The sequence below is a fragment of the Erpetoichthys calabaricus genome, chromosome 15 (assembly GCF_900747795.2).
Source record: "Erpetoichthys calabaricus chromosome 15, fErpCal1.3, whole genome shotgun sequence".
Taxonomy (NCBI): domain Eukaryota; kingdom Metazoa; phylum Chordata; class Cladistia; order Polypteriformes; family Polypteridae; genus Erpetoichthys; species Erpetoichthys calabaricus.
In genome coordinates, this window is record NC_041408.2 from 77,574,481 (window position 1) to 77,600,695 (window position 26,215).

Below are 26,215 nucleotides of genomic sequence, written 5' to 3' on the forward strand. Positions count from 1 at the left end.
TGCTCCACTGACAGACTGAGAAGATCATTCCTCCCCCAAACTATGCGACTCTTCAATTCCACCAGAGGGGGTAAACGTTGAACATTATTCAAGTTATTGTCTTTTTTTTTTTTACCTGCATTTTTTATTACTCTTTAATTTAATATTTTTGCTGCTGGAATATGTGAATTTCCCCCTGGGATTAATAAAGTATGTATGTATGTATGTATGTATGTATGTATGTATGTATGTATGTATGTATGTATGTATCTATCTATCTATCTATCTATCTATCTATCTATCTATCTATCTATCTATCTATCTATCTATCTATCTATCTATCTATCTATCTATCTATCTATCTATCTATCTATCTATATAGTGTACCTTCCTTTAAGTCCAGGGTTGGAAATATAACAAGCAACAACAATACCCATCAAATAAAAACAAGAATTACAAAAAAGAAGAAAATAAATTCTGACCTAGCTAAAGGTAAGAGAGGAATTCAGCGAGGCACTATAAAGGCATATTACTGTTGGTATAAAGGAGCCCCAGTAGTGTTTCTTGACACACCTCTGCTGAATAATCCATCCATTATCCAACCTGCTATATCCTAACTACAGGGTCACAGGGGTCTGCTGAATAAGTTTTTGTCAAAAAGTACTCAATATGAGTGTGTCAGACAGGGGATGTGGAGCATTGTTCACAACAACAAATTTTGTCTTCATTTTATCCGCCATTACTGCTTCCAGATAGTTGAAAGTGTGTGGCATAACTGAGCCTGCCTTCTTAATCAGACGGTTGATTTGGTGGCCTCTCTTGAAGTGATGTTACTAACCCAGCACACCACAGCATAGAAAGTCTCACTGGCCATTACAGAGTTACAGAAGATGTAAAGGATGGCACATTAAAGGAGCGCAGCCCTGTTCTTTCTTACTGTGTACAGTCCTCTGTGGTGTAAGACCTGTGCAGCCTGTCACACAAATGTGGACACCCAGGTACTTGTAGCAGTGTACCACTTACACATCCACTCCCTGAATTGTGACCTTGCATAGGGGCTCCTTGGTGATTGTCAATGCTATCCTATTTTAAATTAAATGAGTACAGGGCTAAACATGGTAACATTTCTGTTTTTGGACTATCAATAATTATTTATTCTTATTGCTAAGGTTACAGTCAATTCAATGTATATAATAATTTTCAGGTTGTATATTCTCTTACGGGTGGCACAGTGGGTTGCGCTGCTGCCTTGCAGTTAGGAGACCTGGGTTTGCTTCCCGGGTCCTCCCTCCATGGAGTTTGTTCTCCACGTGTCTGCGTGGGTTTCCTCCCGCAGTCCAAAGACATGCAGGTTTGGTGTATTGGTGATTCTAAATTGTCCCTAGTGTGTGCTTGGGGTGTGTGTGTGTGCGGAGGGCTGGTGCCCTGTCTGGGGTTTGTTTCCTGCCTTGTGCCCTGTGTTGGCTGGGATTGGCTCCAGCAGACCCCCTTGACCCTGTGTTAGGATATAGCAGGTTGGATAATGGATGGATGGATATCCTCTTACAAACATCTTCAGCCACCACAGCAACTATACACCTATTTTCTCACGTCACCTCCTTTAAGCTTTCATTATAAGTATCCCAGTTTGGAGACTTAATTTGATTGTTCTTTATGGACTTTTGCCAGGGATGAAAGAGGGAAGAAAAAATAAATAAAAAAGCATCCTTAATCAAGAATGTAATATTCCAGTGATGACTTTATCTGTACCAAGGTTTACTAGGAAGTGTCAAATGCCAGAGACACATAATAAAGGAATAATATCTGAAAAGAAAAATCAGTCAGGCTAGAAGGGCAAACATTACATTTTATACTTTATCAGCGTATGCCAAATGTTGAACAATATTAATCTGACACATTTCATAGATGTATTTAATGTAAAAAAACAATTCAAATTAACCAGTCCATTCCTCTTGATTAAAGACCGCATTTAAAACTCGTAAAAACTTATGGGATGCAGTAATGATTGAAAGATTACACTCCAAAATGAAGTATCTGGAACTTGGATGAATCAGGCTTAAAAAAGGAAAGACTGAGGTTAAAATGAAATTTCCTGGATAAAAACCATAAAGCTAACTGGTGACCAAAATGGCTGGAGCCATTAGTGTGTTGAGATGACTAACGCTCAAATTATATCACTGAGTTTATAAGCTAAATGAGCCATTTTTTTTCTGGAACAATAACATAGTCTCCTTTAATTCTTCACAACTTTTGCTGCTAATGTGGGATATTTCCTATGAAGAGAAACACCTCCCTTTACTGTATGTCTAAAAGGCTTCATTAATTTAAGAAAATGTAAACGTTACATGTCTAGAGTCTTTGCTAATCAATGCTGGCATTGCACATTGGCCTGCAAACTTGGAAAAAACTATTCATATGAAACGTTTCATGAGAGGGTTTACAAGAGGAAGAATTTGGCCGTGTAAATTCAGAATGCAATTATTCACTTACACTTCTCATAGCTTTCTGTGACACTGTAACCCACTGTTTAATTGTTGGTAGTTCAGAAAACAAAAATGCTGTTATGTTTTAACCCTGTTCAAGTACCAGGAGCAGCATAGGACATTAATCTCCACTTTAATAACTGGAAAGAACAAAGTTGCCGTTTTTAAAATAAATACACGTGTTCACGATATTTGTTATGACCACGTTACATTCATGGCCTGACAGAATGTGGTTCAGTGTAACTAAATGTGCATTTAGAACACCTTAGTCAGGCAGAATCTAGAAATCAAGCTGAGTATGTATCCTCTGGTTACTATCTGTAATAAGCTGGAACAAACTAATCTGAAAACTGCTGCTGTCAGCCCAACAAAAATCAGACACACTGCTATGGCATACATTTTAAGAATTTACTGCACAACAATTTTAAAGCCCACGTCAGAGTATATGCTCTTTAAATCCTACTTAAGAAAGGATTAAGTAAAATAGCAGTTACCTACTTATACCCATTTTAAGAGGAATATCTCCCTGAAACGCCACGCCTGACATTACTCAATCACAGTGTCTAATTTTGACTGTTACATGAATGTAATGTCATGTGACCCAATGTCATGTCCATCAGAAAGGAGGATACATGGTCAATGGAGTCCTAGTGCACTTTTTAGACTTCCCAATCACTGCCATGCATTCATAGAAATTGTGGGTTCATATTCAAGTCCATGCTCGTTACTTCAGAACATATATATGTGTAACATATATATGACCAACATCTAAAACCCCAAACAGGACCCAAACCTAAATTCTCAGCCCCAACTCTCTCAAATCAGAAAGTGGAAAACCATTAAAAGTATAATGAAATTAGATAATAGATATTACTGAAAGCTGCAGCCTTTAAACCAGTGCTTCCCAACCTCGGTCCTGTGGACCCCCTGTGGCTGCAGGTTTTTGTTCCAACCAGCTTCTGTTTTTAATTGAACTCCGGGGCTAATTAAGTTATCTGTTATTTCCCAAGTTCTGAGTTTTTGGAACAGTATAGAAATTAGAAAACTAAGTTTTGCGAAGAAAAAAAAAAATTAAAATGTACCAAGAAGTTATATAGGAATAACATTTTTTTCTTTTTAACAATATTTTCATCTTGATTTTCATTCTACTTTTCCAGGTGTTCTAATTGTTTAATTAATCCATTATTTACAAATTAGTGGGTCTGAAGCTTAAGTAGTTGCAGCCTTTGATTATTCAGTGTTGTTTACCTGAGTGCCTACTCTGCTCACTTTTAATTGTCATTAATAAAATTCAATGAAGGGGGAAGACTGCCCAGAGAAAGGACAAAATATAATCCATCCAGCCATCCATCCATCCATTATCCAACCCATTATATCTTAACACAGGGTCACGGGAGTCTGCTGGAGCCAATCCCAGCCAACACAGGGCGCAAGGCAGGGCAAAATATAATGAAATCAACAAAAGACAGTTAAGCATTTAAATCTAGAGCAAAATCAGAAATATTTCTAAATGTCTCATACATGTAAAAATTTGTTAACGGTAACATTATACAATGTTACTGACTGTAATACCTGCCTCGCACTCTCCACCTCATTCTTTAATTAATATTGTTTTTATCAGTATGTTGCTGCTGGAGTATGTGAATTTCCACTTGGAGATTAATAAAGTATCTCTATCTATCTATCTATCTATCTATCTATCTATCTATCTATCTATCTATCTATCTATCTATCTATCTATCTATCTATCTATCTATCTGTATAGATGGTATGATAATAAAGTATCTATCTATCTATCTATCTATCTATCTATCTATCTATCTATCTATCTATCTATCTATCTATCTATCTGTATAGATGGTATGATAATAAAGTATCTATCTATCTATCTATCTATCTATCTATCTATCTATCTATCTATCTATCTATCTATCTATCTATCTATCTGTATAGATGGTATGATAATAAAGTATCTATCTATCTATCTATCTATCTATCTATCTATCTATCTATCTATCTATCTATCTATCTATCTGTATAGATGGTATGATAATAAAGTATCTATCTATCTATCTATCTATCTATCTATCTATCTATCTATCTATCTATCTATCTATCTATCTATCTATCTATCTATCTATATGTATAGATGGTATGATAATAAAGTATCTATCTATCTATCTATCTATCTATCTATCTATCTATCTATCTATCTATCTATCTATCTATCTATCTATCTATCTGTATAGATGGTATGATAATAAAGTATCTATCTATCTATCTATCTATCTATCTATCTATCTATCTATCTATCTATCTATCTATCTATCTATCTATCTATCTGTATAGATGGTATGATAATAAAGTATCTATCTATCTATCTATCTATCTATCTATCTATCTATCTATCTATCTATCTATCTATCTATCTATCTATCTATCTATCTATCTATCTGTATAGATGGTATGATAATAAAGTATCTATCTATCTATCTATCTATCTATATGTATAGATGGTATGATAATAAAGTATCTATCTATCTATCTATCTATCTATCTATCTATCTATCTATCTATCTATCTATCTATCTATCTATCTATCTATCTATCTATCTATCTATCTGTATAGATGGTATGATAATAAAGTATCTATCTATCTATCTATCTATCTATCTATCTATCTATCTATCTATCTATCTATCTATCTATCTATCTATCTATCTATCTATCTATCTATCTATCTATCTGTATAGATGGTATGATAATAAAGTATCTATCTATCTATCTATCTATCTATCTATCTATCTATCTATCTATCTATCTATCTATCTATCTATCTATCTATCTATCTGTATAGATGGTATGATAATAAAGTATCTATCTATCTATCTATCTATCTATCTATCTATCTATCTATCTATCTATCTATCTATCTATCTATCTATCTATCTATCTATCTATCTGTATAGATGGTATGATAATAAAGTATCTATCTATCTATCTATCTATCTATCTATCTATCTATCTATCTATCTATCTATCTATCTATCTATCTATATGTATAGATGGTATGATAATAATCTATCTATCTATCTATCTATCTATCTATCTATCTATCTATCTATCTATCTATCTATCTATCTGTATAGATGGTATGATAATAAAGCCCACCTGACTTGACTTGATTCAGGATTGTGAATGCCTGTAGACTAATCTGCTGCACTGTTGCAGGAATTTGCCCTGAAATGGAATGGGCTAAAGGAACATTTGCATAAAGAACAAAATAAAATGAAAAAGAAAACAGGGCGGCATGGTGGCGCAGTGGATAGCGCTGCTGCCTCGCAGTTAGGAGACCTCTGTTCGCTTCCCAGGTCCTCCCTGCGTGGAGTTTGCATGTTCTCCCCATGTCTGAGTGGGTTTGCTCTGGTTTACTCCCACAGTCCATAGACATGCAGGTTAGGTGCATTGGCGATTCTAGATTGCCCCTAGTGTGTACTTGGTGTGTGGGTGTGTGCCCTGTAGTGGGCTGGCGTCCTGCCCGTGGTTTGTTTCCTGCCTTGTGCCCTATGTTGGCTGGGATTGCCTCCAGCAGACCCTGTAGTTAGGATATAGCAGGTTGGATAATGGATGGATGGATAAAAAGAAAACAATACATTTTAATGTTGTTCCTCCCATTACTAGTTCCAAAAAGAACATGGGGCACAAAAGTAAACTTGCTAAAATAAAGTCTCCAAAAAACATCTTACTTGTGCAGAGTTATCAAGATGCTGAAGAAAATGCAATGTTGTCAACTAAAAACTAGTATTTGGCCTGTTCTAGTCTTGGCTGAGAATCACTCAGCTAATGAGAAATTAATGAAGTTGGGTGGACTGAAAGATCTGTATATATTATTAATGTGAGTTATGTTCATGTGCTCTGCTCCCCTTAATCTCAAAATCCTATAAACTAAGCTAACCAATCAAAGGTCCTTTGTAGTAGAAAGGCATGACCTTCAGATGGCTGCCCTATACATACATTCTGTACTATTGATATGGATTTCAGGCGTATTCATTTAATGTATTTTAACATATTAAGTAATTCAAAAGATGACATGACCAATGCACAATTTCATTTTAAAGTTCTTCTAAACTGGTAATAAATCTCTGATCATTCACTTTAAGAAAGCATTATAGCTTTCTGCCATTACTCATTAAACATTTCTACCAACCTGTAAAAACCGTGACTATCACTTATCAATATTTTCTTCATAAATGTATTTCTATATAGCAGTAGGTACTTGTAAGTTAGGGTAAGAAATCTTTTGAAAAGCATATCCTACATGATAGAAACATACTGGCAAACTCTTTGAAATTGTAATTTTCACACAACTCTACAATTAAGAAGACCAGTCAGCTGCAGAAAAGGGGTAGTAAAGTCGTAGTATGCTATTTCATCTTTGCTGGTAAAGAACAGCTGGTGTACACCCGATTTTGGCTTCAAAGCAAAAAGGATATTAAGCTCTGCTGTCTGTGCTCATATGCTTCTGTGCAGGAAAAACTACCTCACCATTAAGAATACTACAGAAGACATATTTCTAAAATCAGTGTCATTGAATGGTTTTCACAAGCCATGTGCAAGAGTATGACATTAGGAGTCTAACACAGAATCGCACAATGGCAAATTGGTTAAACAAATTCAAATTTTTACATTTCCGGGAATCTACAATACTTCCAAGTACTACATCATGCAGCTATTGCAGAGGCCCTAATGACTTATATACAGCTTGTGTCAGAATTGTGTGGTATTATGTCCTGTGATGGACTGGTGTCTTTCCTAGGATAGTTCCTGCCTTGTACATGGTGATGCCATAATAGGCCCAGGCTGCCTATAACCCCCAAATGTACGGATCAATAGAATAGGATAAATTAAAGCCATTTAGCTATTAGACAATGTAATAAGCAAAGTAAATACACATGGTTATTAAATTAGCCAATAGTTACTTTAATAGTCTTCACCCACAATTCAAGCATATCTGCAAGTCCTCATTCTAAAGTGAGGAAGACAAACCCTCACAAAACACATTCCTAAGCTTTGCTTTATTCATGCCTCTCACTTCTACATACTGTGGCAAGCAGCTGGGGGTGGCACCCAGCCGGGATGCCCGGAAGGACAGGAGGAGGGATTACGCCTCCTCCAGACCACAAGGGGGCGACCACCGTGGTGGCTTTGGGGACCACGGGAACTGAGCTTGGCAGCTCAACCCTACAGGGGCCTGTGGTCACCGCCAGAGCCCGGGTCTTCAACACTTCTGCCACACCCGGAAGTGCTGGGGGGAAGACGACCAGGGACACCTGGAGTGCTTCCGGGTGCGCGGCCAGTACTTCCACCACACTGGGGAGTGCCGGCGGAGGTTAATCGGGAGGCACCTGGAGCACGTCTGGGTGATTATAAAAGGGGCCGCCTCCCTCAATTCGTTGGCTTGAGTCGGGAGCAGAGAAGGACAGAGCTCGGGAGGAGAGGAAAGGAGGCAGCCTGAAGAGAGAGGCATCATTGTGTATAGAGGCTTGGACTTTGGGAAAGTATTGGGGTTGTGTGCTTCACTGTGAATAGTTTGTAAATAAAGTGTGTGTGGTGACTTACAACAATGTCTGCCTGTCTGTGTCCTGGCCATGCACCACAATACATAAAGCTCTGACCTGAAATTAAGATTTCTATTAAATACTTAGGAAAGATGACAGCAAGGTGATAAAGTAGTTAGCAGTGTTACATATGAGCTCCAGGTAGCTTGGCCTGATCACTATTGCTTGCATTTCCACAGAGAAGGTAACTTTTTTTTGCAGTTGACGTGTTCCATTTGAGCCTGCTACTCTCATCTGACATAATGTCACTCTCCATGGCAAGGCACTTCTTCCTTCACTTTTCATTGGGTCAAAGCAACAATGTAACTGTATTACCTTTGCTTAGGGGCACTTCTTTCACAAACTGTTCTTAACGGGCTACCAGAAAGTAATAAAGATCTTAACTATTCATTGTTCTCCTCTCCTGTTAAATAAATCTTAGGCTGGAGAGGTCCATTAATTTTTAACATCGAAGATGAGACACTTAAAAGTTTTGTTTCTTTCCTAGTGTACTGTATATTTAAACACTGGGGACTCCAGTTTCTGTACTACAACTTGCCTGAAGAAGGAGCTTTAGTTGCCTTGAAAGCTTGCATATTGTAATCTGTTTGGTTAGCCAATAAAAGGTGTCATTTTACTTGACTTCTCATTGCAACAAATTATGCATAAATTTCATTTTCCAAACTTGTTTATCTGGCGCAGTGATGCTTGGAGCTAGGGTCTGGACCAGATGGCAGTTCATAGCATGGGACTATCAAACACATTCATTCGCACAGTTACTAGGTCATACTGGACCAAATTAAAATTTGCTGGTAGGTACACATGAATAATATTTTGAGTTATTGTTTCCTTAACACTTTCATTTTTATACTTTAAAATACACTCCAGTTACCAAGTACAATTTCCAATAGAAAATTATGCCCATCTGTTCATCTACATATTAAGTTTATCAAATACAAAGCCAAGATCATCCAAAATCTAACATGGCAATACACTTTGAGGGAGTGGTCCATAATTCTGGCTTCAAATGTTAGCAGGGTCACGGAGTGGAATGTTTGTGTTCTCCCTGTGTTCAGGTACTGTGATTTCTTTATAGATCTGTTGTTACTGGCTATTAATTATGCTATCTCCTCTTAAAATTCCTCTTAATATTTTGGTGCATATTATGATTTCTCTGCGGTGGGTTGGCACTCTGCCCGGGATGGTTCCTGCCTTGTGCCCTGTGTTGGCTGGGATTGGCTCCAGCAGGCCCCCATGACCCTGTGTTCGGATTCAGCGGGTTGGAAAATGGACGGATGGCTGGATATTATGATTTCTAAAATCACATTGACCTGTAAAGGATCATGGGGTTGTACATGCCAATTAATAATAATTTCAAGATTATTTGAAATAAAACAAATAATCTTTATTTTACAGAGTAAAACCGAAATGCTTTGCTGGTATATTGTGAAACCATGCTGGCATCATAACCATATGATTCATATATACAGTATTATATCAGTATGAAATTAGGCAGGCTGAATGACCTTTTCATGGCCACAATCTCAGAAGTGAGATAAAAATTTAAAACCCTTGCTTCAGCAGGTGTTATTCTATTTTATTTGTTAATTTTTCTTTGTGTCTTTTGTTAACTATATTTATAAATGTGCAAAGCTATAAAAATGACCTGAATAGAAATGAAACTGGAAAACTACCCAACACTGGTTCTGCCTTGCACCCAGTCCTGCCGGGACCCCCACGATCAGCAGGTTTCTTTAACATTGTGCCATGAGAACTACATCTTCAGAATCAGAATCCTATCTTACTAGCTCAGTTTTCCTGCATTCCACCTTTGAACCTTCTATTCTTCACAAAAAAGACAAAGCTGGAAGGCAAAGGTACTGCTTTGATATTCACAATGTGTAGTCACTGAGACACACCACACCATATTGGACTCATAATGGGAGACCGGTAATTATAGATGTTCAACTGACACTTTTTCTTGCTTCAGGGTGAACTGGTTGAGTCATTATGGAAACTATGATAGCATTTCTCACCTCCTCAAGTGTACTGGCGATATGTTACCTAGTATAAAATTGCCCATAATAGATCAAATTTACCCCAGATGCAAATGTTTGAGATTTTTGCCTTTGAAGAATTCTCCAGAACATGGTTGAAATATGGTTTGCTTCATGTGTTAAACTCAAAGAACTCTCTTGCTAGTCTGAAGACTATGCTAATAGAATCAATAAAATGAAAAAAATCTACTTACATGGCAATAGCTATTAGCAATTCCAAAATATTGTTTGATAGGTATCTGCCTTTCTTGGGATTTTAACTTGGTGTCGGCACCACTCAAAAAAAAAAAGACCATATGAAGGAAATGTTTTTCAGTTATGTGGTTCACAGCAGTGGGTTGGAAGCATACTTTCCTGGCATTGTCATAGTGCATATGATCAAAATAAAACAAACAAAAAATCTTGAACACCAGTCAAAATGTGATTAAATTAGTGGCAAATGAGTTTTGTAGGTTATAATTCAAACCATTAATGTTATTTAAGTCCACTCGTATAAAACACTCTCATTTTGCCAGGTCCTCTATGACATGATGTTTGAGCTTCATGGCATTTTTTAAAATCTAAAGGCTTCAAAGTTTTGTTTTTTATTTCACAAATTTTGCTGTACATGGAAGAGCAGTGACAAAAACCTTGTAGGACCCAGGTTGAAATCCTAACCCTGTCACTTTTTGGTATTTTCTGTTTTTTTTTTTAGGATAATTTGCTCTTTACCCACATCAAAAGCTGTGTGTTAGGGTAACTATTAATGCCAAACTGGCCATTGTGAGCAAATGTAGGTACTGTAGGTGTTTTACTATGCTGCATGATGGACTGTTGTCTCAGATCATGTTGGCTTCTACCTTTGAAACCACTGATATTGGAAACATGTCTTGGAAAAAAAAAATGGTTTAGAAAATTGCGTAATAGCAATTAATAAGAGTAAAATACAGCATTCGCAAAACTAAGTCTTAAACTAGAAGAATTGAAAACCTCAGGATAAACATTGTGACATTATTTTCACATATACACTACTCTTTTGTCTACAGAAATGATAGATTTAATTCGACTTGCACTACTTTATCTGAATTTTGCCGTCTCTACTGATTAAATGTCATTCATTGTAGCCCACAGGACTTGCTTATTTGCTGACTAAACAATAATTTCCATGGTTTCTTACATGCAACGCGACATTTTTGAACTCTATAATTTGGCCACGTTTACCACCTGCTGTTTGAGTTGTATATGTTTGTGTATATGAAAACCAGGCAAACATGTATGTTCTATTACATCCATCACAAGAAAAAGAATGCAGAACTTAATGGTGAAGAGCAGAAACTCATTAATCTCTGTGTGGGAGCCAGTGATCACTTTACTCACTCCTTAGGCAGTAAGGGTTTGCCTGCTGGAGCTATTTTATGAATATACTCATTATATTTTCAGAGTTTCTCATCTCAAGGTGGAAGGCAGCCCACAAATCAAGAAGAACAGGCAGCACTCCAGTTTCCACAGCACTCCAGTCAAAAAAAGGAATAGCCTCCTGGCGTCTGGCCTGAGCGGGGTCATTACGAGGTGGCAGTGAATCTGAGAATCAAAGGTATATATGCGTATGAAACACATTAAGCCACATTTCAGCTAGAGATTCAGGCTAGACGCCTGACCATGAAAATAATCCCATGACAAAATCACTTCCCTATAAAGGTGGGAAAGAAGAGTGAGTAGTAGAAACTGTTAAGAGATGCGATTACTTTTCATTTTTACAAGATTGAGAAGCCACTCTGTTTTTTTGATCAGAGAATGAACTCTATATAGGAAGGTCCAATGATGAATGGAGCACAACTCGTACTGTAAGCTCTCACTTTAAGCACAAAACAAGTCCATCATTATTTATTTTCTTCATCTCCTGGGCATCACCAGGAGGTGGCAGCAGTTTTACTCTGTCCTGACATGTAAACACTGTATGCCTTCCATCCTCACCATGTTCTACAGAGGGCACCATTGAGAGTGTTCTGACCAGCTGTATCACTGTCTGGTATGGCAACTGCAACATATCTGACCGCAAGCACCTGCAAAGGATAGTGAAGACAGCAGAGAACATTATTGGGGTGCCTCTCCCTTCACTACGGGACATATTTTACAAACGCAGTGTCTGCAAGGCCTGCAACAGTTGTGCAGGACCCCTTACACCCCTCACATGGACTTTTCACACTTCTGCCATCCAAGAGAAGCCAGATCTGCCAGGCTGCAGGAGAGTTTTTACCCCCAAGCTATTAGACTCCTTAACACCAGGCTGTCCCCTGGGATCTTCCACACGGCCTCAACCACCTCTAAAAACAGAACTTTTATACATGCAAGTCACTGTCCTCCAAAGACAAGTGTGCATGTAGAAAAGAACTGAAAATCTCATACTGACCTTTAAGTATTTTGACACTTTTGAAATCATTCTCCTGTGAAATATTCTGACCTGTCATTGTTTACACGTCTTAAACAACTATTATCATACGTTGATAATTTCTGTATTATCTATTATTTATTTATTATATTACATATCTATTGACTATATTTATGTATCTAGATAGCAATATGAACATTGATGCAATGTATGGTATTTGCAAACTACACGTCAATATTGCTGCTACTTCTTTGTCTTGTCTTTGCACAATGTCTTGTCTTGTTTGTGTTTTAATTTTAAATTTAAATTTTAATTCTATTTTTAATTTATTATTTGCACATCATGTTGTTACACTGTCAAACCCTGAGCTTAGCAATTTTGTTTGTCTGTATACTTCTACAGGTATATGGTTGAGATGACAATAAAGTTCACTTTGACCTACAGAAGCATTGTGCATCCATCCACATAAACTGGGAGTCAAAGCCTTTCCTAGCAACAAAAGACACAAGGCAGGAAGCAACTTCAGAAGGACACCTGTAGATCATGGGATAACCCCGTACTTACTTATACTTGTGCCTGGATGCTGTGGTCCTGAGTTATTGACACAAGACCTGATAGTCATGATATAACCAGTCAAGGACAACTGTGGAGCTTTCTAACACTACAAGCAGAAGGAGATTCGTTTAGCTCATGTGGTATACTGGTCAAAACTTTTTTGTACCAGGGTTTGTGTTTCTCAACTTTATTTTCTTGTACACTGCAGGTATGTGCTGATTTTTACAATAGAACTGTGACAATACATTATGTACATGCTGTACATGTAAATTAATTCTACAACATACCCTCACATATCCCTCACATCCCTTCCCAAGGATGTATTAATTTATTAAGCATTTATAAGTTGTAGATGATGGATCGTGAAAAAGCTCTGTACTACGTACATACACTTACTATAATTACTGCTTAGAAGCATAATGTTGTTTGACCATAGGTATTACAAATTACATCCAGTACTTTTACCCCAGAGATTTTTCCAGGTTTCATGAAATGGGAGCACTACTGAATATCAATTAAGACAATCTGTGTTTTTTATTTCAAAAAATGAAGTTTATCCTGATACAGGAGAGGGGCGACGTGCTATGTGCTGGTTGAACATTCAAGTGAGACTCTTTACATTTGACAATATTACTACTACTACATGTGAAAAATGATTAGAAAAATGGCAGTTTAATTCCATTATCTAAAAATGGTTCACAGCATGAATAACTAACAGAATCCACAATTATGTGGTACAATTAGCTTATAAATCTGTGACTGTATAAGTAAAAATATGCTTGTGTTTGTCCACGTGTGTATATTTGTGAGTTCGCATGTAGCAGAAAAATTTGAAATTATTACATTAAAATTCAAGAAATAACCTGAGAGAGTCCCCACAAGCTGCTCCTTTTCTGTATCCTAATTCCAACCATACTTACAGTTGCAGTGCTTTGTGTAGCTGTCTGTTGACATTATCATACTTTCATGGATATAACCCAGATCAGTAAATGATGTCATGTCATAAGTATTTGTTTCTTAAGCAACAATCTTATGTCATCTTTATTACAGAAGGATGTTTTCATGCACTATTTAAGTCTCAGTTCTTGCCAAATGTAAAATAATAATATAAACAAAATATAAATAAAATAATATAAACAAAACCATTGTTAGAATGCAGAGTTTAATTTATCCATTTAACCAAGGGCATGAGGTCAGAATCTTACTGTTGGACACGAGTGTTGAGACCAAAGTAAATTACTTTATACTGTACTATGAAAAAATTATTCTAATGTCTGCAAGGTGCATTTTGACATTAATTCACGGCTAATAGATTTTATTGGGAGTCAAGATCAATTTAATAAGTGTGAAAGTAGCTAGGGCATTCAGAGTCACAGTAATAGCATTCTCCCCCAGCAATGTAGCTTTTGTAAAAAAGTAAATCCATCCATCCATCCATTATCCAACCCGTTATATCCTAACTACAGGGTCACGGGGGTCTGCTGCAACCAATCCGAGCCAACACAGGGTGCAAGGCAGGAAACAAACCCCAGGCAGGGCGCCAGCCCACCGCAGAGCGCGCGCACACACACACACACACATTAGGGACAATTTAGGATCACCAATGCACCTAACCTGCATGTCTTTGGACTGTGGGAGGAGGAAACCCACTGCACCACCAAAAAAAAAAAAAAAAAAAATTAATAAAAACACTTTAAGAAAGGTCCCCACTTTCAGATTCAGCTGAAGCATTGATATTTGAATATATATGTAATTTACGCAAAAGTATCGGTTCATAAGCATTATTATATTTATTTTAGAAAAATATATATAAGTAAATATACTATACTATACGGTATGACAGTATGTTAATTATTACATCATAAAATATTTATATATTTATGTGTGTACTGTGACAGATTTGTGCCCCATCAAAGACTGGTTTCTGCCTTGCACCCAATTCTACCCGGGGAGTATCCCACGATCTTGAACTGGGGATGTAAATGTGTGCCCCCCAAAAGTATCACCTTCAAAATCCTTGTTGTTTCCCGTTATGATTAGACACCAGTACATTACCATTTTTTTGCCTTTTTTTTTTTCTGCCATGATATGATATGGCTCTTCTTATGTCTTCGCTTGTATACAATTGCACCACATTATGCCACCTCATGTGCTTTTCTAACATCACTGTGTAACTAACACAATAAACTTCAGCAGCTTTATTTCCTACATTATCCAATGTTTTCACATGAAATATATATAATTACAGCATAATTCTAACTGGACAAAATAAAAAGGAAAAAACACTTAATTGAGTAACTTTGCAAAATGTAGATCCTGTTACAGGGACATCTTTGCCTGCCTGTGTACCTGTAAACAATAACTTTCATATGCTGTGATGACTGTGAGTCCAAGGAGAGGGACAGACTATTAGCAGTTGTCGACATATTTTATTTAGAAACAAGAGTAACAAAAATGAGTTTTTATTTAAAAAAAAATGGCTTAATGTTACAAACCTGGCAAAAAAAGAGTTATAACCAAAGGTAAGAACAAAATAACAAAACAATAAATGGAAAACAAATTCCTGCTGCCTCTCTGACTGTAAGTATGTACAGTTGAATTCCTCTCCATCCAGACTTCGTGCCACAAGCACCAAAATATCTCTTGGCACTCACCTCTCTAGATCAACACTTCTCTCTCTGTTCCCTTCTAACAAAATGGCCAGAAAACCTACTTTCCAAGTTTGGCCTTGCAAAACTCGCCTACCAAATCTATGCTCATTCAAGGAATGTGCCTGAGGCTGCATTTTACTCCAACAGAGGATCATTTCCAGGGAAGTCTCTGGAATAATGTCCAGGACCAGGGAAACCTCAGGAGAGTCCCACTGACATCTCTACTTCTGCAAAGGAAGTAGAGCTTGTGCTCTCTTTCTGGCATCCTTAGGTCTTTCTGCATTCCCCACCATGCTGGGTGCCACAGAAATACAAGAAAATATAACAACATTATGTTCACAAACCTACTGCATCCAATTCTGGGTCGTGATGGAGCCTATCCTACCATCATACATGCATGCTGTATATCAGTGTATATACACATACAGTAGTTCTCTTGTTAGAGTGTATTAGTAGAATAAGAAAACAAAGAAGGCTAAGAAATTATAAATATAGACATTCCTTTTATGTTTTGGAGAAATCCATTAAATTACATTACATTAATTCCAATTATTGTACCTTATCGAGGCTTCTCTTTTGGACTTGATTCTCTTCTCTTTGAACTTTTTCCAGGAACTCTGTCAACATGCGTGTATCCTGTAATTCAGAGGTTTGCTGCTTCAAAGCACTCAACACAGATAGATATCTAATAGGAAAAGGCAAAAAAAATGACATACTGACATTACCTTAAAACATGCTATTTTCTTAGCACTTAGAGGTCAGCATCAGCAGGACTTAAAAAAAAAAGCATAAATAAACAACATTTATTGTTATGTGCAGCTCAAAGTCTTTTGAATGAAGTGACTGTGACTCAATATTCTAGCTACTCATGAAAGGGAGACACAAATATTTGCAAGTGGAATGAGGTGGCCAACAAAGCAATGTAATGCTGAAGTCACAAGTAGGCTTCATGTATCCTACATAAAGCACACCTCTAAAAAAAAACAAAATTCCTTCCCGTTCTTAATTCTCAAACTCAAACAATGTTTACTTTCTACTTTTACCAATCAATGTATTACAAGAAAACTGGATATCACATATTTAGTTGACGTATCCTATAATGAGCCGTTGTAAAATATTAGAATTATTTTTACAAACTTTTTCCCTTGTATTTTCACCCAGATACATCTGATTCATTTTCCAAGAGACTTTTCCACAAGGTTCAAGTAATGGAATCATAATTAAACATTAGAATAGCTCATTTATATTTTCTGTTTCATAAATGAAGGTTATCATGGTACCAGAGAGTGGCAATGTGTTGCATGTTGGTTGAACATGAAAGTAGGAATTTCATTGTACTCTGCACACATCACAGCACTACTTCTACTACTATGAAATGAATTAAATTATGAATTAAACGCAGTAGCTAGGTATTACAGTCTTTATCATATGTACAATGTTGCATTCAGAAATATTAAAGCATACGCTAACGCCTTATTACTGGATTCAACATTGTCACCATCACCACCATTTTAACAGCCATTTTCTTGGTTTACCGAAGTTAACCACAAAATTTCCTTCCTTGATTCAAAGTCTAGGACACCCTTTGGGGTGAGAGCTACTCTTTTCATATTATCTTACATCCCCTCCACTCGTGTCTTCTTTGGTCTTATTCTTGGTTTCACCTCCTTCACTGCCATCTTGGCACATCTCTTCACCCAATCATCAACTACCCTTTGCTCCACATATCCAAGTCACCTTAGTTTGTTTTACTTAGTTTGGTTTGGCAGCCAATGGCTTTGAATGTTGCAGAGCAGTAAGTACTAGATGTGGTGGAATAAGTGTAATGACCTAGGGGTTTGAAGTGTGACAGGCCATAGCTATATTGATGATGTACAAAGAGAAATGCTAGTTTTCTCTACCTCTCTGTGTTCAAGCTGCCACATGTGGACCCCAAATAAGTCTTTTTCTTAACTTTGCATTTGTCTTCATCTGCATCTGATACTTCATTCATCCACCTGTGTTCTTTCCAGTTTTGTTTCATGTTTTGCTTTTTCCAACCATGTCTCAGATATTACTGTACTCCTCACACAGCTTTTATAAACTATACTCATCACTGCCTGAAAAACTCATGTAAAGGTCAGAATGGGGGACAGCTCCCAGAATTTCTTTCACTCACCCCGACTATCAGTGTTGAGCCCACAACTCCATCTGTTCTCACGGTGTCACCTAAGTAGCAGAACCTCGCTACTTTCTCGAAAACAGCTCCACTGAGATCTCTAAATATACATCAGCATTCTATTAGACTGTATTTAGTAAATATACTGAGTGACTACCTGTCATACGTAACTGACTGCTTAACTAGAGACACCATTATATGGGCAAACAATGCTATTTGAATTAGGCGGGTCAGTACCAAATGATTGTGCTTTAGACAAAAGGCAAGACTAAAGATCTGAATGGCTTTGAATGTTGCAGAGCAGTGAGTACTAGATGTGGTGGAATAAGTGTAATGCCCTAAGGGTTTGAAGTGTGACAGGCCATAGGTATATTGATGATGTACAAAGAGAAATGGTAGTTTTGTGTTCAAGTTGCCAAAACTGGTGAAGAGTAACAGACAGGCCACAGTGAGTAAAGTATAAGCTAAATACAACATATCAAAAATGATGACTTGTTGTGCATTGCCATGGATTTGGTTTGGCAGCCAAAGCCTCCAATGACTTAACCAAGGTTCACTTCTATTGCCAAAAAAACAAAAGAGCGCCTACTGACTCATGCTAAGGACAGGAAACAAATAAGACAAAACCCCACGTATCCATAGATCCCTTCTGGAGTTATAGAAGCCCTTTCCAAAACAGGGGTGCTTTATGATGTCACCAATCAAGCCAATTTAAAAATGAACCCATTAGGCTCTGTGATGGACTGGTGCTCTGTCCATGCGTGATTCCTGCAGTGTGCACAGTGCTGCTGGTAATGGCCTGTTACCCTCAGGTGGATTTGAAAATGTTATGTTAGACTATGAAATGTCAGTTACATCATGGAGGGTGTCAACAATGCAACTTGGTGTTTATGGTGTGGTAATATGAGCTGTGTTTTAAGAGTACACATTCAGTTAATTTTTGCACTCATCCTGCTGTTGAGTGCATTGCTTACTTAATAAGTTGCTTCTGTAGTTTACAAAAAATTCATATATGTAAAAAAAATTAATTTCATAGAACAGTGCTCTGTAATTTACTACTGAAAAAACAGAGGAGAAAACACTTTTGGTTCTGAAATCTTATTCATTGTGGGCTATGCTTACCAAACAATTAGAGAAGGTATAACAATTTCATAAATTGCAAAGTGGTAAAACTTAACAATAGATGCTTAATATAGATTTTGAAATATAACAGAATTTAATACACAGTAAAATTCACTGTTAAATACTTAAAGAGGAAATAAGCAAAGCAAATAGTAAAATTAATTTTTAGTATCTAATTTTATGAGTAGAAAGATAGAAATGATAACAATTAATTTCAAAGTGAATTATAATAATAATAACAATAATTCATTACATTTATATAGCTCTTTTCTCAGAATTATTTCCAAAATGTAACATTTTGCATACATGTTTGTTAACAATTTCATATGAAATGTTTGTTCTGATGAGATCTGCCGTACTTTTCATTGAATAACTTACATGTCCTCTAATTGGCCCATTTGGGACTGAAGCTTCTCTGCTAGAAAATGTCTTCTGTGTCGTAGCTTTTCCACCTCCTGTTTTAGTGCACGAAGTTCCAGTCCTCGAGAAACCACTTCTACTTTTAATAGGCTGCTCTCCCTCTCAGCTGCACTCATTGATTCTGGATCTCCACTCAGTGGGGTGTCAGAAGAAATGGAAGATTCCACTGTTTTTAGCCATTGTCCCAAGTCATTCATGTCCTTCTGCACTTTGAAAGACTGTGCAGTGCCAAAATAACATAAGTGAAACACAAGGGGAAAAAAATCACTGCAACACTGTTAGACCTAGCTGTTGTTGAATGTACACGCATCTCATTTACAGGCTAATAACAAAATTGAAGCAGTCATTAGCTGATTTTTGGAAAATGTTAAGACCAGCCATTTTCTTAATCCACTCATCTTCACAGGCAATCTGAGCTACCCCAGCAAGTATAGGGCACAAAATACGAACAATCCCTTGACAGGGCACAAGTCCATCACAGGGTGAACACACACACACCCAGACCAGTTTAGCATCACCAATTCACTTAAACCTGCATGTCTTTGGATTGTTGGAGAAAACCAGCGCACCCAGAGGGAACCTATGTTGACAAAGGAAGCACCCAGGACATGAACCCCAGTCTCGATACCGCAAGGTAGCAGTGCTATTACTGCACCATTGTGCCACCCCAAAAACTGTTAATAAAATAGTATTCTATTTTCTACACCCAATTCTTCTATTGCAGGGTTGCAGACAGTCAGAACCCAACCTTTGCACAGGGTACAAAGCAGGAAACAGCCCAAGTTATAACAGCAGTTCATCACATTATATACTCTAATACCCATCCACATAACTCACGCCGCATATTGTAATCTTTTTAGTTAGCCAATAAAAGGTGTCATTTTGCTTAGCTTTTCTCTACATTCATAATGGCTAACACGGTACAACACCCTAGTACTATTAACTTCCCAAGAATAAGTGACTTTTGGTGGTTCCTGTCTTGTGTTTTACCCTTCAGGATGGGTTCCAGCTACTTTTGAGCAATTGGCTTTGAAATAGATGGATTGATGAATTTACTTCTGATGGGTATGATATTTGGTCATTCAATTATCATTGTATATTTGGAGTTAATCTAATCACACTTTTGTATAGGTGAGAGTCAAGTGATCACGGGAATCTGTGTTCCAACTGGTGGTTGGGAATGATGTCTACCATCAATGAATCATTTGGAAAAATGGACTGATTTTGAGAAGGAGAGAAAATACAGAAAGAAGACTTTTGTAACAATTTGATTTTTCATATTTAGTTTGTGTTGTGATGGAGTTGTGCCCTGTCCAGGTAAGTAAGTTTAAAAGTACAACTTCCAATAAAGTATCTTTAGCCCTTAATATTTCTACCTTTATATTTAGTCTTTCAGATTCTTCAAGCAAAATGTCATTCTTCTGATGTCTCTTTATTAGCTCTTCCCAGAGTACTTCTAGTTGCCCTAGGAATTCTTCAATCTTTGCACTTCCTGGATGCTGAGCACGAACTAGACTTCTTCCCTCCTGTATTGAATAAATAAATATCATACGGATAATTAAAATTTGGAGCGCCTCAGCAATTACACACATTGTTTGGTTTTATGCAGTTTGCTAGTAAGATTCAAAATGATAGGTGCCAAAAACGGTTTTATGTTTGGCAGTGGTTGCTAGCAGAAAACAGTAGATGGCTATGAAAATAGCATTACAGAAAAGATGCTTTCATTAAATGAAAGAATTGCGAAATAAATGCATATGATCTAATGTAAAAGGCAGACAACTCTGTTCAATGCAGATTACACACACACGCACATAGAACTGCATCCACACTTGGTAAATTTTGAATTTCTAATCAACCCAACATGCACCTCTTTTGGAATTTGGAAGGAAAGCCAGCTCTTATGAAAGGTAACAGCTGAATTCAAAGGTCAAATATGAGGTCAGAAAACAGTAAGGCAATACACTACACTATGAACTTTTAAGAAACACAGGGCTAAAAAATAAACTTGGTCAAGGGAAGGACAAAACATCATTAGAAAAACAGGAAATGCCAGGTACTTAGGGAATGATCTGTTTAAAAACCTAGAAATTGCCTTTAAGACAATCATTCCTTTAAACAGGTCCCCAGTAATTAAAAATATTCCAGATGACTAGAAGCCATGGTGTGAATCCTTGTATCAGGGTTCAGATGGCACACATAATAAAAAATAATTTTTTGGAGACACAAAATGAACTGCTGATTTTCGAAGATTTATAAAGTATGAGAGATACTCGCGTAAAGAACAATTTGTGGTATACCACTTAAGAGGTCCTTTAACTAGCCAAATCAAAGGAAAAGCTAACATGAAATATTTATGGATGAGCCTGAGTGACCTGTTTCATTTATCTGACACTATGAAGTGAAATGTGAATACCTGCCTACATGAACAAGCTCCTAAAGAGTAAAGTCAGTTATGACTAGTTGCCTTCACAATTAGCTCTAAAACAGCAGAAAAGCAATACAAAAATAAAGTAACAAAACAGAAGAATACCACACAGAAACACAAAAACAATGTAGCACCATAATAAACACTGTCTGAATTTCCAATTCAGATTATTACAGCTGATATCTTCATGATTCATTTTACAGGTAAGGCCAGTATCATACTATAGGACTCGCCATGACTTCTAGGCAGACAAGATGTTATATTTAGCAAGTTCCAATTGCTGAATCTCATTACCTCTGATGATGTCAAATACAACTAGGAATTGCTGAAGGAACACTGATTACATGATTAAATCACAGTTCACATCTTGCACTGTACAGCAGAAGTAGCACAATGTCACCTCATTTTAAGAACCAATCAACATCAACCAAACTGGAATAAGCCAGTCTTAGCCAATCATTTTTTTTTAGTCTGTCGTGGTACATTAATGTGAAACATTCAACAGAAATCTGCGTTTGCTCTAAAGTACATTGAGGGTCTTCTATGTTTGCTTTTTTAATCTCTTCCCTTACAGCATCCAGTGTTCCTCACTATTTGTAGATCCTGAAGGAACTGTACTTTCTTGGCATGCTTATTGACTAGCAATTTGCTCTGATAAGATTAAACTAGTTTAGCAGAGCGTTATGACTGAGCAGCTAGGGGTGTTATAATACATAACTGCTAGTAACGGATTCACGCTGAGAATATCTTCAGCTCATCACAATATTCTCAAGATTATGAAATCAAGGCCACTTTTGAAGATTGTTTGAAAAGTCATATAGTGAGTCACCAGTTTAAAATGTCTGCCATAATATTATATGGAAGTCATGGTAGAGAAATCTTGGATTCTATTAATGGGGAATAGCTAATCAGAATATACTATACAACAGGAAAAACAAAGAACTCACATTTAAAGTATGTATAAACTTTGTTAAACTACTCTTAATGTACTGAAGAACATCATATCTGGTGGCTCTGTGGAGATGGTTTGGCAAAATCACTTGATTTCCCACCTAACCTGTTAGTGGATCTTCTCATGGTTCAAATTAGTGTAATCTACTAAACCACGCATAAATAATGCAGTAGAAGCAGAAGCCATTGGTATAAAAGTATTATTTTTTACAAGATGAGTGACTGAAAGGCAGGATGTATTGTCAAGTAAAATACTTCTTTCTTGAACAGGATCAACTGATAATTTAATAGGTCACAAAATTGACAGAAAATGGAAAAATACAAGTAGTCTTATAATACCTAAAAGCACTTCCAGATTGTTCAAAAGGTCAAAGATGATGGATAAATTCTGTTGCCAAGCAGGTGTGGTGATAGGTGTTTGTCAGGAAGGAGGTTTGGTTAGGGGCAGAGACAAGGTTAAGGTTTGGCAGTATACCTTCCCACATTACTCCTGTCACTAATTTTATGTGTTTGGACATGCATTATAGCAGCGTTTCTCAACCTTTAAGTACAGTATATGAGACCCGAGTTTTCATAACAGTTTTAATCGTGCCCCCCTAATGTTTTTTTGAAAGGAGCCCACTAATACTAATTTGTTGTTTTTTAATTAATGATATATCATAGATGTATATTTTATTATACCTACTTAACTTTTATCGACATTTATCTAACTCTATATTTATTTTTCTAGTATCAGAATGTAGTTTAAGTTAATTTGTTTTGGTTTTAATAGATGTATTTTTCATATTTTCACGCCCCCCTTTTTGTTACTTCGTGCCCCCCCTAGGGGTGCCCACCCCACAGTTTGGGAACCACTGCATAATAGGAACTGCACATAGCAAAAGATAGCAAACAAACCTACTGTACCTTTTTAACTAGTTCAATTCGGGAGCTGTTAGAAATAATTTCATCTTCTAAAGCCGCTTGACACCTTTTTGCTGACTCCAGTCCATCTTGATTTTCTGTGCAACAAATCTTTGTTGCCATGGCTACATTGTCTTTCAGCCATAGTAGTGTCTGTAGATCAAATCAGAATCAGAAAGCAAAAGGTAACAATTATAAATAACTAGGGGGCTCCGCTCCCTGCTTGCTTCGCTCGCCAACCCCTGTGTTTGGTTAATCCATCCATCATCCAACCTGCTATATCCTAATTACAGGGTCACTGGGGTTTACTGGAGCCAATCCCAACCAACACAGGGCGCAAGGCAGGAAGCAAACCCCAGCCAATCGCAGGGCTCGCACACACACACCAAGCACACACTACGGACAATTTAGAATCGTCAGTCCACCCAACCTGCATGTTTTTGGACTCTGGGAAGAAGCACTCGGAGGAAAGCCACGCAGACACGGGGAGAACATGCACACTCCACGCAGGGAGGACCAGGGAAGCGAATCCAGGTCTCCTAACTGCGAGGCAGCAGTGCTACCACTGCACCACCGTGCCGCTGTTTGGTTGATCGGATATACAATTTTAAAAGCTTTGTTTTACTTTGGAATTGTTTCAGTTTCATTAGTTGCACTTTTTACTAAGGTTTATTAAAAACAATATATGGAATTACTTTTTCTTCAAGATCGCATTGAATTTTGAATCCGTTTTTGGTGATTCATTGTGACAACGCAACGTATAATCACCTGTGAGTGAATATGGTTTCTATTTCTCTAATAAATAATCCAACATTTTGTAATGGTTGTCCCTTTGATATGTTAATTGTCATAGCAAAAGCTTTTCTCACAGTAAACTGTAAACATTTTAATACGAATGGCATATCACGATCTCCTTTGGTGTCTAATGTTATTCGCGGAATATATACATCACCTTACTTGTCGCCTGTTAATATTTGCATCGCTTCTCTGTCATCATAAATATGCACCTGACCAAATTGTGTATTCTTTGAAATTAAACTTGTCGTTGCTTTAACTGTTGTGGGACGACCTTGCTTTGTCCTGCTATTTTTTCAATTACACCTGGCTCTGATGATTGATCACCTTTTGTTTGTGCTAATGAGATCTTTAATATCTTTTTTTTTTTTGATACTGTAGCAACTGATGTAATAAAGTGTCACAAAAGTTTTACTTGAACAATCACCGACTTCGTAACCCCAAACACAACTGTCTAGCACCCTCTCCGACCCCCCTATCTCGCCTCCCCCTTATTGCATCAATCAGTACCCCACTATCAGGTCCGATTGAGGGGGGCGGAGTACAGAATGGAAGACTATCAGTCACTTAAAACAAAAATGGCTTCAACCTGCTGTCATTGTTTAAAGAGCTGGGAGCACATTATGCATGTCTGCCAAAAGCAATCCAACAACTGCTTAGTTAGAGGTCTGTGGACTTGTTTTAAATGATGGCTCACTGACTTATCTCGTGTGACGTTGTAAAAACAATAATTGTCCTTTATTTTCGGCCCGGGCATGATTAAATCTCTTTCTTGCAGGACGTATAACGCTGCTCCCGTTTATGAAGTTCTAATCTTTTAATTCTGAGCCCCATTGGACGTGCTTTGTTTTCAATTCCACTTGTTCTGGGCTGATTATCACTTTCCTTATTTTCTAAATTTGCACCTAGATTACTATTTTTCTTTTTAGCATTTTTTTCTCTCCACCGCATTTGGGTCTCTTTTCTCTACGCTTTTCTTTCGTCTTCGTTTAGTCATCGACGTTTCATTTCTACCCCATTCATTTCATTTCTACCGTATTGACCTTATACACTTTATATGCACTGAGAGCCATGGAGCTGTGTGTGCTGCGTGACTGCCTTTACACTACTGATTTTTTTTTCTGCCCGTGGTCTCATCTTGTAAGTAGGGCGTGTCTTGCACCGTGGCAAGTGTCTTTGGTCTCGCGGGTCTTTAAAATTGTCTTTCGAGAGGATCACGTATCGTAGCCTTGCTTTTGCTTTGCTTTCCAGGATTTCCTTTTATAACAGAGAGATTACATTCTTGCTATAAATTTGCTTTGATATCACCCTCATATCTATCCTGATCCAGGCAGTCACTTGTGTGAAAAATAAACAACAGTAAAAAATACCTGTGTGGGTTCAAATCTTATGCCCTGTCTTTGTCTAAATAGAGTCATTTTTTTTGACACATCCCCAGTCGTGTAATGGTTAGGCTGATTGGTGATTGGTGTTTATGTTTGTATGTGAGTGTGCCCTAAGAAGAACTGACTCCCTGACCGGAGCCGTTTCCTGTCTTCCATCTTGTGCTGCTAGGATAGGCTCATTTCCCTGTGACCCTGAATTAGATTAAATGTCTTTATGAGTGTTATGTTACAGCAATACAAATAGCAACCTATAATACATTTTCTGCCCAATATCAAACCACTGCATAATTCTGAAACAAATAGTATCTATTATTTTCTAACATATCTCTATTATATAAAAAAAATCCTGCAATGAGACAAGACTTT

The 26,215-nt window shown here is 37.2% G+C and overlaps 1 protein-coding gene across 7 annotated transcripts in view; it reads right to left on the minus strand.

Moving 5' to 3' along the window:
* The window catches only part of LOC114666113 (spectrin beta chain, non-erythrocytic 1), a 521,913-nt gene that overhangs the window by 366,896 nt on the left and 128,802 nt on the right, over positions 1–26,215 (minus strand). For all 7 annotated transcript variants that reach the window (XR_007933536.1, XM_051919168.1, XM_051919167.1 and 4 more), the window contains exons 14-17: positions 23,673–23,822; positions 20,767–20,916; positions 19,349–19,608; positions 16,249–16,375 (exon numbers count right to left, since the gene is read on the minus strand). Coding sequence is in view for 6 of the 7 variants with exons in the window: in XM_051919168.1 (XP_051775128.1) it covers positions 16,249–16,375; positions 19,349–19,608; positions 20,767–20,916; positions 23,673–23,822 (687 nt within the window). In the remaining variant the exon portion in view is untranslated. The remainder of the gene's footprint in view (positions 1–16,248; positions 16,376–19,348; positions 19,609–20,766; positions 20,917–23,672; positions 23,823–26,215) is intronic.